The 14,311-nt window shown below is 36.4% G+C and overlaps 1 protein-coding gene across 1 annotated transcript in view; it reads right to left on the reverse strand.

Annotated features, from left to right (window-relative positions):
• Positions 1 to 566: 566 nt before the first annotated feature.
• ube2j1 (ubiquitin conjugating enzyme E2 J1) overlaps positions 567 to 14,311 on the reverse strand; it is a 30,957-nt gene continuing 17,212 nt past the window's right edge. The window contains exons 8-9 of the mRNA XM_033020858.1: positions 13,585 to 13,731; positions 567 to 2,577 (exon numbers count right to left, since the gene is read on the reverse strand). Of these exons, the coding sequence (XP_032876749.1) occupies positions 2,302 to 2,577; positions 13,585 to 13,731 (423 nt within the window). The 3' untranslated portion in view covers positions 567 to 2,301. The remainder of the gene's footprint in view (positions 2,578 to 13,584; positions 13,732 to 14,311) is intronic.

Genomic DNA, 14,311 nt, shown 5'->3' on the forward strand with positions numbered 1-14,311 from the left:
CTCATTAATCAGATTGAATACGATTTCACTTAAATCCAACTGTGTCTTGTTTAATGTCACCCATTCCTTCTCTCCAGAGATGCTGCCTGTCCTGCTGAGTTACTCCAGCTTTTTGTGTCTATCTTCGGTTTAAACCAGCATCTGCAGTTCCTTCCTACACACATATCTTGTTTAATTCCTGCACATTATATTCTAGCTATGCAAATATACTGAGCTAATACAACAATATAAAAAGGGTTTAACTCTCAAGGAAGGAGGAAAGACTGATCTGTACAGGGTCAGACTAGTTAGTCCACTGTCTCCAATTAGTCCTACAATGCTCTGCAATAAAGCAGTACACAGAGTACTTTCACATTCTGTACAGGATATCTTTCTGTGGCTGTATAAATACTTTACTTTTAATCCATCAAAGATATTTGATAACGGTACTCATTATTTCCATTTCATGCATTTCTAGCTGTGTCTCTTTTCAATATATAAGCCATGATTGAAAGTTTTAACACTCAAAGTGTTCATTATTTGATCAATGACAGAAAAATGAAATGAAGGTGACAAAGCACAAACAATAAATCTGGAATTATATTTATTCACTATTATAATTAAATTGTTATATCAGTACTATTTTAGCAACCTTCTGAATTGTGCTTGTGACAGGAAAGTGTTTTTAATATCACAATTCATGAACTTTAATACAAAACTCTCCAAAGAATCTTTCGGAATGGATGACGGGCTATGCTGCCAGACAGGAAAGTTCATTTTTCTTCCAAACCCACAAACAGTTCGTTATTTCAAACAAAAACTACCGTATCGAACATCTACTTTGAGCTTGGTAACAATAATGAATAAGAAAGACAAGAGTAACCAGATTGTTCCCTTAACTGTAAAGTGCTGTGTTGATGGTTGTACAAAGGATTTAGGTCCCACAAAAAGCAATTCTATAACTGGAAATACAATGGTAAACATTTATATCTGTGTGAGATAGCTTTAAAAAGTTTTACATCAGCAAAAGTCATTGTTCAAAAAGCAACCAGCAATTGAAAAAAAAATCTCCCTCCATTCACTCAGAATGTCAAATCAAAAATTATAAATCTGCATAGCATCGTATACAAGAAAATTGCATTATTAACTTTGAACAGAAAGTTCAAAAGAGAGACACACACACTGACATGCTATTACATTCATACCTCAAGGAAACAAATCTCCATAACTGAAAAAGCGCTTTTTTTTTTTTAAATCACTTGCTGAAAAATGCAATAGATGGTTACTCTGGCCAACTCAGGATGGGAAGATGTTTCTACAAATAACTTATCCAAGCACTATTCTCAAACGCAACAACTCTTATGCTTATTGAAGCTTAGAAATAGAGTTACCTTGACATTATACCAAAATTACTGCAACATTCCTTCATGTTTCTTCCCATTAAATTAAGCTACTCAAAAATAAAAATTTATGCCAGAATTGCTTCATGGACTAGCGCTAAATCATTTTCCTTTTATCACTACATATTCTATGGGTTCTTGTACCATGAGAAAACTTTTTAAATCCATACAATTTGTCGCTCCTGAATAATCTACAAGATCACAAAGCATGGAGGCTGATGTACATTTGATGCCTGCTGTTTTTTAGATTAACTTTATAGGTCTTTGTAGATCACATTTCTGATGGATCCCTCGTGAGAGGAGATATTTTTAAATTGAATTAATGGTATTTCTGTTAACCTGGTGCCAAGAAACCAGTATTACATTTAAGCCTGTAACTACTTCACTGAGCAATTCAATATAGATTTTAAATTTGCAGAGTACCATAACTCCTGCCAAGCTGCTCAAATCCACATAACAACTGGAAATTCACACTCTAACCGACAGGGTTACAATATTAGGGAACAGAAAGAAATATGATTCACTTCAAAAAGGGACAATTGCATATAATTTAACTTGGACTGGTGTTAAAAGCCAATGAACTTCCCAGTTAAATAGTTCAGCAACATGTTCAGAACAATACGTTTTTGAACAGCATAACCTCAATGAAAACAACTCAATTCTACTAACACTAAACTGATTTGAATAGGATATGATCAAAACTATTCTTAAATGGGTTTCCCTGCAGTGTAAAATATTTGGAAAATGCTTTTTGCTATCCCAAGGATAATTATGCATAACCTTTGCATACTATAACTTCTTAAATCCACTTTGCATAGGTCATACAATGCCCAGCAAATATTGTTTAATATGGTGACCGAACATGCTAGAATACATAAGGTATGTAATAAACCCAGTCTACGCTATACAAAACAACTGATCATTACAATTCATAGTCAAATCTATATTCATTGGCCATGTAAATCCTTCGGAAAATGAGGGCAGCCAGCGCTAATGTCAAAACAACAATTAGGATAGTGGATCCGATTTGATTCGTGTTAGTTGGTTGCCGGACTTGAGAGTATGATGAAGTTGGGCGCCTTGTCTGTTGTTGTTGTTGTTGTTGTGCACGCCGCTGTCGAGGGCTGAGCGATGTGGTGTTAGGCGGCACACTTTGTGTATCTTCCTGATTCCCAACGTGAGTGTCATCTCCAATAATCTGAATAACGGAAAGAAAGATCTTTAATTTTTTTTCTTATTAGAGAAACAGCGCAGAAACAGCCCCTTCCGTCCAGAGTCCGCACCGACCAGCGATCCCCGCACACTGACACTATCCCACACACTAGGTACAATTTAAAATTTCACCAATGTCAATTAACCTACAAACCTGTACGTCTTTGGAGTGTGGGAGGAAATTGGAGCGCCTGAAGAAAACCATTGCGGTCACAGGGAGAACGTACAAACTCCGTACAGACAACAACCGTAAACAGGATCAAACCCGGGTCTCTGGCACTATAAGGTAGCAACTCTACCGCTGTGCCACCGAAGGTTCCTTGGCCTCCATCCAAAAGAATCAGATCAAACGATTAAAAATAAATCAAGCCAGTTTTTTTGGAACAGTTTCTCTCTCCTCAAATGTAAAAGCTCTATTGGTCGCATCATTGCCAAATCCTGACAATTGTGGAATGATATTATCTCAATACTTCAAAATGTGATGGCAAGACAAATGTTAATTTAACCAATCAAATCCCTGTTGGCTCTGGTCAAGGACATTCTTGCCATCTTATTCCCTTATCTTCTCCAAGTACCCCTGCAAATGTATTTGTTCCCTTTAGAATGCCATTATTGTACTTGTCTCCACTACTATTACTGCTACAATCAGCATAGCCGAGAGCCTCATTCTCAACCAAACATTTTGTCCCATGCAACTTCTTGTTGATTCGCCAACCCCATGTCCTGATTCAAAATCCCTCTGCTGATCGGAATAGTTTCTTGCTACCTCGTTATACACTTGAGAAATTTAAAAACCTCTAACATATCACCTTTAAAATTCATCTGTTTCAAGGAAAATAACTTAAATTCTCTAATCTACCTACATGCTTGAAATCATGTAGAAACAAGGAACTGCAGATCCTGTTTTACAAAACAAGACACAAAGTGCTGGAGTAACTCAGTGATGTGACTTTTGGGTTGGGACACTTCTTCAGGCAGATGTTAGAGATGGAAGAAGGGGTCACTGGTGGGATGCAAGGACTCCTTACCTGAGAAAAAGCCTGGAGGTGGAAGCAACGGAGCTCAACATCATGGCTGAAGTAGGGTCCCAATCCAAACCACCACCTGTCCATGTTCACCAGAAATGCTGCCTGACCCACTGACCCATCTGAGCTTCTACACCTTTATACACCCGCCCGCTCTCTCAGGTCAGATAATCAGCTGCTCCTGAGTGGGCCTAAAACTAAGCGGAAGCTCAGAGGGGACCGTGCCTTTGCTGTGTCGGCACCCAAATTATGGAACGATCTGCCTCTCCACATTAAACAGGCCTCTTCTCTGTCTGTTTTTAAATCTCTTCTTAAAACACATCTCTTCTCCGTGGCCTTTGATACACAGTAAGATGTCGACTTTATTTGCTTGATTGGTTTCTTATTTTGATTGCTTATTGCATGGCTATTATTTTTACTCATGTTTTATGTCTTTTGATTTATTGTTGTATTTCATATGTGATTTAAGCGCCTTATGTGAGCTGTTATGTTATGTTCTGTTATGTTGTCTGTTTATGATGTCTTGTTTTTTCTTCTGTACAGCACTTTGGTCAACATTGGTTGTCTTAAAGTGCTTAACAAATAAAGTTGGATTGGATTGGATTACTCCAGCACTTGGTATCTTTCCCTGGAATCATTCTAGTTAACCTTTTCTGTACCCTTTAGCTAGAATACAGTTATTGCATGCAATTAGGAAAGTAAATAGCATGTTGGTGGTTATTACTTGAGGATTTAAAACAGTGATTAAGATGTCGCTGCAGGTATTAAGGGATGTGGTAAGATCACAGCTGATGAATTGTGTATGATTTCTGGTCTTCGCCAAAAGATATATTTGCAACAGTGGGAGTGTAATGAAGAATCACCAAACTGATTCCAGGCATGACAAGTTTGTTGTACAGGAGAGAGCTCAAATAGATTAGACCAGAGTTTAAAAGAATGCGAGTTGAACACAAATTTTTTTTACAGCACTCAGATGAATGCTGGGAAGACGCTTTCACTGGCTGCAGAATTGAGAACCAGGGTTACTATTTCAGAGTAAGGGGTTGGTTATTTAAGACTGAAAAGAGGGGGGAATCTTTGGAAATCTCTAAATGGGCACATCAGTCCAATTCATCATGCTGACCAAAATACCCATCTATACTGATATTACTTACCTGCGTTTGGCCCATATCCTTTGAAGCCTTCCTATCCATTACATGTGCAATTATCTTTTGAATATTATAATTATACCTGCATCTGCCACCACCTCCGGCAGCTTGTTCAATATACCCATCACCGTCTGACATTTTTGCCCCTTTGAAACCTATGCCCTTAAGTTTTAGATTCCCCTGTCCTGGGAAAAAGACTATCCTAATTTTATAAACCTCTTAGAAACTTTCATATCTATTTTCCCCATGGGGTGCTGAAAAATGTGTACAGTACTTCAAAATAAGTTGTCATATAAAGGTTTTTTATTAATCCCTTGCACTAGCACTTGGTGTCCATTTATAAAGTCTAGCATTCCATATATTCTTCTTTTAAAATAACGCACTCTTTCAGACGTTCTGCATGCAACAATTTATGCACATACCTTCAGATATTTGTGCTTTTACCCTTTAGGACTGCACCTGCTAATTTACATTGCTTCTCTGCAGTCATCCGGCTGAAATATAACACCTCACATCTTTCTATGATATAATTCACTTGCAGTATGTCTACCATTACACTATCTGTCTGCATCACCCCCAAGTCTGGCACTATACTCCTCATGGTTCATTGATGTTTCGTCAATACGTTTCCAAGTTTTCTGTAGTCTGCAGTGTAGGTTTTGTCAATTCTATCAAATTTTAAGTCATTAGAACACATAAAGGACAGAGAAAGAGTTCGGAAATCTGGGGAAGACCACTATGCGCTGCTCTTCACTCTGAAAAATATCCAACTATTTGCTGCTACTGTTTCTTGTCATGTATATTTTTGCCGCTATCATTACCTCTATTGCCTTTTTTATTCCATATTTTATTAAGCATCATATGTTAAATCAATAGTATTTACCTCCTTCACCCTGTTACCCACCACAACAACATTTAAAAGACATTTGGACAGGTACATGGATAGGAAAGGTTTAAGAGGGATATGGGCCAAACACTAGTGTAGATGGGGATGTAAATTAGCATGGGCAAGCTGGGCCGTAGGGCCTGTTCTATGCTGTATGACCCTACAAACATGTAACAAATAGTTAATTTTTCGCTAACAAATCAATCCATTACTCTTGGTTTACGTGCCTATTCTTCAGCATTAAAGTGACCACTAAACAACATATGGCTAATAATCATGACAGCTAAATTAATCCATCAGATACAACTTCAGTTTCTTGACTAATATAGTGGAACACAGAATATTATACCCTTCCCAGACAGCAACAATTAGTATTATTAAATCCATTTAATAGGAATCTTTTAGGAATAGGATGCTCCTCATTAGCTTTAATTACAAGTAAGAGTGACGGCAGCTCTCCCAAAAATATCATGACAAATATTTTTTTATTAATGTAGATTACCCAATTTTGAGCACAAAATAGATCAAACTAATCAATCGGATATTAAGTAAAATATGCTGACAGCATTTCCCAATTTAAGTTGTTGATTCATTTTGGCTGTTCTATCTGTTCTTTCATTGAACACGAGCAGATGGATCAAGGTCATTAGATTTGCTTTTGCTAAAACAATCTCCAGTCTTCGTCATTCCTGAACCACAGCTTATCCTGGATTTTGACCACAATTTATCTGCAAATTCAAGTTGAAGCTCCCTTCCACCCCCGCACTAACTTGGCTATATTCCAGGCTACAGCATTTCATAACAGATGTTACATAAATGCTCAATCCACATGAAATAATTACAGCAGAGCACCATAATAACCAGGACATTTTGTTGTATATTTGCAAACTAATTTGGATGAGTTTCATATGTTAAATCCAAAAAGCATTTACATAATTTCAAGGATTAAATTGATCAAATCAGAACAATAAACAAGGAAAATTCAATGGAATCTTCAGTGGTGATTAAGATGCAAAATTTCATTTAAATTACAGTTGCTATGAATGGCAGTTTTGCTAAATTTGCTCTAAACAAGCCTTGGGCAATTTCAAACTAATGGACATGTAAAGGAATGTTTCTAGATCAAATAGTTCACACAACTATCATGAATGATTTACTGAAATAGGCTGCTGCCAAATTTAGGGATGATAGCTGAAAATGACGTAATAAAGATAACTTTGCAATAGCAGAAATCAGCATGTATAAACTAATATAGAGCAATTTTTCCCAGACTGTGTGGACAACTCTGGCAGCACAAAGACAGTCAATGCAGCAAAGCAGCAATACTGAGTGGTATTAGAACAAAACCTCCACATAAATTATAAAAAGCAACGGCATAGGGGTCACCAAATACCTTTAACCTAGACAACAATGATGATGATATGTTCAATAATGATAACGTTCAATAATAACCACATTAACGAGTGCATAATTCATCTAAATGATCAAGAGATTAATAAAACAGCTGACAAAAACATTGTCAAATTTTTCAGATACGGACTTCCGGTGGCGCCATGCTGGACTAGCAGTCGCAACTTTTAGCTCCGCTCCTGTAAAATCGCGATTTTTCGCGTTAAAATCGGGTCTGGAGGTCGGGACCAATTCAAAAACTCACTGGAGCCCTGGGACGTCGCGCTGATGACGTCATCAGTAAGCACTGTAATTTAAAACGGAGGATAAAGGATTTTAAATGAAAAAACTGTCTTCAGCTCAGAGCCCTCAGAGAACAATCTCAAAACAACTGCTGAAAACCCAGAAAACTGAAGAACTGACCCCTGAAGTGGATTCTGGAATGGTTACAAGATCCAAGACTGAGATGGCTACTAAGGAGAAAAATGAAATGGAGGAGATAAAGAACTCGGTAAGAGAACTGAGAAAGGATATTGAGGCTGGAAACTCAAAAATGATGGAAAATATTAATGTTAAATTGATGGAAAACATGTCGAACATCAATGCTGGTAATCAAAAAGTTATTGACTGCATTGGCATTATACAAAAACGAATTGAGGATGTGCATGAAGAGCTAATGGGGTGAATTAATAAAGGGGAAGAAGAATCTAAGAAGTAGTTTGAGGCTGTGCATGTAATTGTTTCTTCACATGTAACTGCAATGAACAACATGGAAACAATTGTTGATCAAATGGCTGAAGATATGCAGGGAATGAAGCTAGAGCTAGACAGCCTCAAGAGTCAACTGGCGAAAGTCTCAATAAATGTCTTGATCTCGAAGCTCGCTCAAGACGCCAAAATTTACGAATACTGGGAGTAACTGAAGGAGCAGAGGGAAACAACGCCCGTGAGTTCACTGCCAACTTAATCAAAAAGGTACTCAATTTACCTATGGAACCGGAAATTGAAGTGGCACATCGAATACCTAGATTTAAGCCAAGATCACAAGCAGATCCAGCCCACCCACGACAGATCATAGTCAAACTTCGGGACATTTCAGCACTTGAAGAGCTGATGAAAAAAATCAAATACGGAGTGAAGATGACGTTTGGAAATGACTCTATCAAACTCCTCCGGGATTATCCCTATGAGATCATGCAAAAGAGAAGAAAGTTCTCACAGACAAGACAGATTCTCCATGGAGTTAAAGATGTCAGATGTGGCGTTTTTTATCCGGCCAGGATGCGCATTACTTTCAAGGGAAAAGAGAAAACTTTCACTAATTCGGACGCATCTTATAAATATGCCCAAGAGATTGTGGCAGAAACAGAAGATTAATCAAGGCAGCGGGACGATATGGACAAATTCTTTCCTTTTATTACTTCACAGAGAACACCCGAAGATAAGGGAAGAAACACCATTCTCTAAAAGTTTAAAATGGAAGAGCATTTCCACGTGCGCTGGTCTAGACACCTTATCTCCTTTGGACGCTTTGGAATTCAACTCAAGGACATTCTTTGTTCAAAATGAAGGAAAGACTGATAAGCAACGCAGAGACGAACAGCAGAGCCGAATGTGGAAAACATCACAAGGACAAATGGCGGTTTAAGATCTTAAAATAGCTTTACAAAATATAGAGAATTAACAATAATTAACAATACTAATATAGAAATATAAATGGAAACTAACCTGAACTATATAATGGGCAAAATGTAATAATGTGCTAAAAAGACTGACTAGCTCGTATATAGAGATAACAAATTTTAGAATTAAAGTAGATAATACTGAAAGTTTAAGTGCTATGTAGTTCGTGTGGGGAAGGGAGGAGACTCAGGCACCTGGCATAATTCCAGGAGCCTGTTTCTGGTTAACCCTTACAGCTAACAGCTTACTATTATCAAAGGTATAACTAATTATAAATAATCAGTAGATGAAAGTGTTAGATAAATAAATTTCGCAGTAGCTGAACACAGATCTGATAAGTCTGAATTAAATATATATATAGTGTAATTGGGTGAAATATAATTGATTTTGAAATGGTACCGCCCTCCTAGGTTTAGAGTAATAAAGGGAGCGGAGCTAATTGTGCAACATCAACTTCGGAAGTCGAATAGATGTCGAATCCCACAGACGCGTGGGGCACGCACTACAGTGTCGAATACTCCAGACACTGTAATTTTACTTGTTCAATTTTTTTTTTAAATCACAATATGTCACTACTATGTGTTTTTTTTTCAAGGACAATCGCAAAAGGGATCTACCAAGGAAGTTAGTAATATAAACGCCCCCCAAATATCCAGAGTCCTGAGGTATGGATGCACCGTAATAAATAAGGGTATTAAAATCAGAGAAAATGCAAGATGATAAACAAAAGAAAATGGGAGGAATCACACTGTGTAGCTGGAATATAAGGGGTATTAATGTACCCATTAAAAGGGGCAAAATACTAGCTCAGTTGAAATCATATAACACGGACATTACTTTTCTACAAGAAACGCACCTTAAACATCAAGATCAGATGAGATTGAGGGAGAATTGGATAGGCCAAACATTTCACTCCTCATATACTTCGAAATCCAGATGCACCGCAATTATTATTCGCAAAGGAATACCATTCAAATTAAAGAACATTATATCAGATAAGGAAGGGAGATATCTTATAGTTACAGGAGAGATCCATGCTACGCCAATCACCTTGGTAAACATATATGCGCCCAATTTTGATAATCCTCAATTTTTTAATAAAATCCTGAATACAATCGCAGAATTTAACTACCAAAATGTTATAATTGGAGGAGACTTCAACTGTTTTAGATCCGTACTTAGATAAATCGATGCAAAAACAAAGAGGTAATATGAAATCTAAAACTAGTGAACTCTTAAATACATATATAAAAAATATAAATATAGCAGACGTCTGGAGGATCGCGAATCCGACTGGAAGGGAATACTCGTTTTATTCAATGGTACACAAAACATACTCACGTATAGACTACTTCCTAGTGGATACAAAACTAATCCCTTATACTATGAACCCTAAATATCACACCAATACGATTTCAGATCACTCCCCGCTAACTTTTGTTTTAAAATTAGAAGGGAGTATGTGTCTAAAAAAACAGATGGACCTATTTTTTGAGACAAACGATACACCAGATATATCGCCCACTTAACTATGGGAATCCTTCAAAACATTTATTAGAGGAGTCATTATCTCGTATCAAGCTTTTCAAAACAAAAAGAATAAGAATGAACAAAGACAATTAGAAGAACAAATCAGACAACTAGATATAGATAATGCTAAAGATCCAACTACGGATAAACATAATAAAATCTTAATACTGAAATTTAAGCTAAATAAATTATTGTCAGAGAATATAAGATTATCCCAAATTACAAAACAAGAACATTTCGAATTTGGGGATAAACCCCATAAACGTTTGGCACGCCAACTGAAAAAACGGGAAAAAGATCATGCAATTTTAAAGATTAAATCAGATAGAGGGGAATTATTAACACTACCTAATGATATCAATAAAAGATTTGGTCAATTTTACAAGAATTTATACACATCGACGCGGTCTGAAGACTTCGGGTGCCGCGGTCTACGGGGAGGAAGCGGCCGCTCCAGACATTTCCAAGCCGCCGAGGAGTGTTCACCCGATGCCGGCATTCCAGCTTTCTGGCAAGAGGGCCTGAAAACATCGGACTGGCTGCGGAGGCCACAAATAGGCCCCGACCTCGGGTGATCACAGAGGGAGAGGACTGAGCTTTCTGATGCCTTTCCCCACAGTGGAAATTTTTTATTCTGTTGTGGGGGGACGTTTGTGTTGAATTATACAATATATTGTGTCATTTTTCTTAATTTTAATTTTTCTATGGATGTACGGAAGCTTAATTATTTTATTTATTTATTAATTTTTTCTATGTAAAGCACTCTTTAATTTCTTATTTTGATTGCTTTTATTGCGTGGCTATTATTTTTACTCATGTTTTATGTCTTTTAATTTATTGTTGTATTTCATATGTAATTTTTGCGCCTCATGTGAGCTGTTATGTTGTCTGTTTATGATGTCTTGTTTATTCTTCTGTACAGCACTTTGGTCAACATTGGTTGTTTTAAAGTGCTTAACAAATAAAGTTGGATTGGATTGGATAATAGACAATAATAAAGTTTCAGAATTTTTGGACAATTGTAACCTTCCAAGGAACAAGAGGAACTGGGAGCACAAATTACATCTAAGGAAATAGAAGACACAATAAACATACTTAAGAATGGAAAAACACCAGGACCAGACGGATTCAGTAATGAATTTTATAAATGTTTTTACGACATAGTTACACCACGTCTACAGAGAATGTATACATACGCTTTTAAAGAACAAATTTTACCTGAAACACTAGCAGAATCAACGATCACATTAATACTTAAAAAAGATAAAGATATAGAAGAACCAGGCTCATATAGAGCTATTGCTTTGTTAAATACGGATCAAAAAATATTAGCGAAAACACTAGCTAGAAGACTAAGTCAATATCTTAGTAAATTAATAAATGAGGATCAAACGGGATTTATACCTAAGAGACATTCATTTAATAACCTGAGACGTCTGCTTAACATAATGCACTCTCACAAACCTCAAGAACAAGAGTTATCTATCATTTCATTGGACGCAGAAAAAGCGTTTGATCAAGTAGTATGGGATTATATGATTAAAGTATTGCAAAAATTTCAAATGGGAGAGAACTTCATCGCATGGATAAAATTATTATATAACAAACTCACGGCTAGAATATTAACTAATAATATACTATCTACGAAATTCCAATTATCAAGGGGCAATAGACAAGGATGTTCATTATCACCGCTGTTATTTGCTCTGGTAATTGAACCTTTAGCTGAAAAAATCAGAACACACCCGGATATTTACGGTTATAATACAAAATACTCAAATAACAAAATATCCTTATACGCAGACGATGTACTACTGTATATCACAAAACCCCAAATCAGTATACCAAACATATTAAATCTAATTGAGGATTTTGGATCTTTCTCAGGATACAGAATAAACTGGAACAAAAGTGAAATTATGTCGATAAAACCGAAAGACTCAACGCATCTCTTGAAATTCCCCTTTAAAATAGCCACAGAAAAATTTAAATATTTAGGAATTGTAATCACTAGAAATTATCACGCTATGTTTAATGCCAATTATAGCCCCTTACTTAAAAAACTAAATAATCTAATCAAATTCTGGAAAACACTCCCGATGTCTTTAATAGGTCGAATAAATGCTATAAAAATGATCTTTTTACCACAAATCCTATATTTATTTCAATCAATACCTATATATCTTCCAAGAAAGTTTTTCAAAAAACTACTCAGACATTACAAATTTTATATGGGATTATAAATCCCACAGAATACAAAGAGCACACCTTAGTAAATCAAAAGAGATGGGTGGTCTAGCGCTCCCTAACTTTATGTACTATAATTGGGCAGTAAATATTAAAAATATGATTCACCTGCTGGACAATTCTGCCCAGCAGGTGGACTGGATTGTAATGGAGAGAGAGGACTGCTCTCCGTTTAATACAGGAGCGACTCTCCTCTCACCAATGAATCTGAATAACAAAAATTATAATAAAAATCCAATGATACATAGCACAATTAGAACTTGGAAACAAATAAAACAGAATCTAAAATTAAGAAATCTATCTCTTTTAATGCCAATAGTCAATAACCCGTCGTTTAAACCTTCAATTATAGATAAATCATTTACACAATGGGAAAGAATGGGAAACACTACACCTGGAAGAGATGAGACTCCTCCTAGCAGGCAAAGCAGACCACTTCCAAAAGACGTGGTCTGCATTTATGGAACTATTACAAGCATAAGGTGCAATAGTAATTTAAAATATAAATGGTACCAGGATTTGGTAACGGGGGGTATAAAATATATATTTTTTTTTAAAACACGGTTGGTATATCCTTTTTTGCGGAGTTTTGTGTTATAATAGAGCGATTGTTTTTCCTTTTTTTTCTTTTCTTTCTAGGGTCTATTTTCTTTCTTTACTTCCTTCTCTAATTTCTTCCCTAAGGGGCTTTCTTCTCTCAACACTTTCCTGCACCTTCACGATTCTTGCTCACTTTCCTTACTTCTTTTATTTCTACCTTTTTTTAAAGCTCGAAAAACGAAGTGGTACAACAAATGTAATAATATATATGTGATGTGTATTACTGTAATTTATTGTACTTCTAATAAAAATAAAATATTTAAAAAAAAATACTAACTTCGGATACTTTTATGTTTATGCCAAGTCACAATTATTGAAATATTCATGAAGCATATGCCAGATCACGAATTGTTAACACAAATCTTTGTGTTTGCTGTTTTCCATTGATCACTTTAATAGAAACATTTATTGGATTTCATAAGTACATATCTGCAGAAAATCTGCACAGTTCAGGCCAAAGAGATGGAATAAATTTGTTTACATACCATTCCTGTTTCCAGACTGGTACCAGCGGATGCAGGTTGCTGGGAAACTTGGCTATCTTGGTTTTCATTTATTATTGTTGCTGGAGCAGGAGGAGCAGCAGCAGCAGCAGATTCAGTTGCAGCATTGCTGGAAGTATGTGTCTCTGCCTATTGAAAGATAAATAACACATGTACAAACTTAAAACCTCACCTGCATCCATCTATTATCTGCCAGGCTTTGTCTTGCCCCATTTCTTTTCAAGCTTTATTCCCCCCCCCCCACCTCAGCTACAATCAGTCTGAAGAAGGGTCATAACATGAAATGTCAACTATTCATGTTCTCCATTCTATTCTGACCCACTGACTTTCTCCAGCACTTTGTATCTTCTTTTGTAAACCAGCTTCTGCAGCTCCTCGTTTCAACAAACATAAAACCGTTATCTTAGCTTGGTTGATAGCCTTATATTCCTAAACTAAATAATTCAGGGTTTGGGGTTTAATTTGCATTACAGGACTTCCACACACAATCCAGGCCCAGAGTTCAGCACTTGCACAGCATGTGTACGTACAAATTGGCAGAGGTATAAGTCACTCAAGCATATCTCCCTAACCCTTAACTAACTGTAATCTTACTCAATAACTCCACTTAGCCTCAGAAACATATCACTTTGTTTAACACGAATCTACATCAAATAATATTCATCTATCTATCTATATTACTAAAAGTCTGTTCTTGACCAGTTTTGGC

This window comes from Amblyraja radiata, chromosome 5, assembly GCF_010909765.2.
Source record: "Amblyraja radiata isolate CabotCenter1 chromosome 5, sAmbRad1.1.pri, whole genome shotgun sequence".
Taxonomy (NCBI): domain Eukaryota; kingdom Metazoa; phylum Chordata; class Chondrichthyes; order Rajiformes; family Rajidae; genus Amblyraja; species Amblyraja radiata.